Source organism: Trichoplax adhaerens, genomic scaffold, assembly GCF_000150275.1.
Source record: "Trichoplax adhaerens TRIADscaffold_209 genomic scaffold, whole genome shotgun sequence".
Taxonomy (NCBI): Eukaryota; Metazoa; Placozoa; class Uniplacotomia; order Trichoplacea; family Trichoplacidae; genus Trichoplax; species Trichoplax adhaerens.
Genome location: NW_002061134.1, coordinates 1 through 1,287, shown reverse-complemented (window position 1 = coordinate 1,287; position 1,287 = coordinate 1). Strand labels below are relative to the sequence as shown.

Genomic DNA, 1,287 nt, shown 5'->3' with positions numbered 1-1,287 from the left:
AAAGGAGGCTTTAAATATATTAAAACAAGAAAAACATAAAATCAGTGATAAATATAAGCAACTAGATAATGAAATAAGTAGTAAAAAAGAAGAGATTAAAAAATTAGGTTATTTTATTGAAAATAAAAAACCTACATTAAACCAAAAACAAACCGAACTCGATCAAGCTATAAGTATTCATGCATCATATAAAAGTGATTTAAGTGTTGCTGAGAGTGAAAATTGTTGGCGTCACTCACCTGGAAGATATGATCAAAATTGTTTAAACAAAAAAGAAAATTTAAGAGATAAAGTTAATCATTGGAGTCGTTATAAGAGTAAATATCAAAATGAAAAAAATGATATAGAGAGTGATATTAAAGCTTTTGAAGATAAAAAACAAAAAATTGCTAATGAGATAGCGGCTTTAGAAGAAAAATCTAGAACTTTGTCTGAGAATGAAGATGTAAATTATCTAAATAAGATGTTAGACGGAGTTATGTACTATCAGCATCAAGAGGACTTAGAGGACATAAATGTAATAAATGATTCTTCTTATGTACATAGTATAAATCAAGTAGAAGCTACCTATCAAAATTAAATATCTATATGGTAGAAAATTTTAATATATATTTATCAGATTTATTAATTGATGAGGATTTTTATTGCAGTCAATTCGAAGGATCAAAGGGACAAAAATGTTTTGATGATCCTAAATCCTTTTATAAGGAAAATGGGTTAAAAGATTGCGATCCAGTCAATCAATATTTTTTAGAACATCCAGAATTATTATATGATAATAAGATATGCAAGTTTCAAAACACAGCTTTATCAAATTATGATCTAGATTTTATCAGAGAAATAATTAATGAAGATGTATATATTAAAAAATTATTAAGAGAAAATATTAATCAACTTATAAAAAGCCAGCCAAAAGAAGTAGAAAATTTATTACTTAATAAAAATTTAGCATTAAAGGGTATAATTACAGATAAAATAATTGAAAATGCTTGGTATAAAATAAGTAATATAGCTTTGGATTTTTATGAAAAAGAGCTAATTAATGCTTATCAAAATGACAAGTGGCTAGCATCAAAAGTTCTAATTAATTATTCAGCGTTTCACTCAAAAGATGGTAAGCAATTCAATTTAGTTTTAAAGTTAGCTGAAAAAAATAAAAATTTAAATCAAAAAATAACACATGAGTTAGCTAATAAATTCTCTGATTCAATTCTAAAAAGAGAGTTTCCAGCTGCTATATTTAAATATTTAATTGATTTTACTCAATCAGTCAAAGAAGGAACATTA

The 1,287-nt window shown here is 24.9% G+C and overlaps 1 protein-coding gene across 1 annotated transcript in view; it reads left to right on the top strand.

Moving 5' to 3' along the window:
- The window catches only part of TRIADDRAFT_62625 (uncharacterized protein), a gene marked incomplete at both ends in the record, with an annotated part of 1,300 nt that extends 720 nt beyond the window's left edge, over window positions 1–580 (top strand). Inside the window, one exon of the mRNA XM_002118563.1 lies at window positions 66–580. Within this exon, the coding sequence (XP_002118599.1) occupies window positions 66–580 (515 nt within the window). The remainder of the gene's footprint in view (window positions 1–65) is intronic.
- Between the last annotated feature and the right edge of the window lie 707 nt (window positions 581–1,287).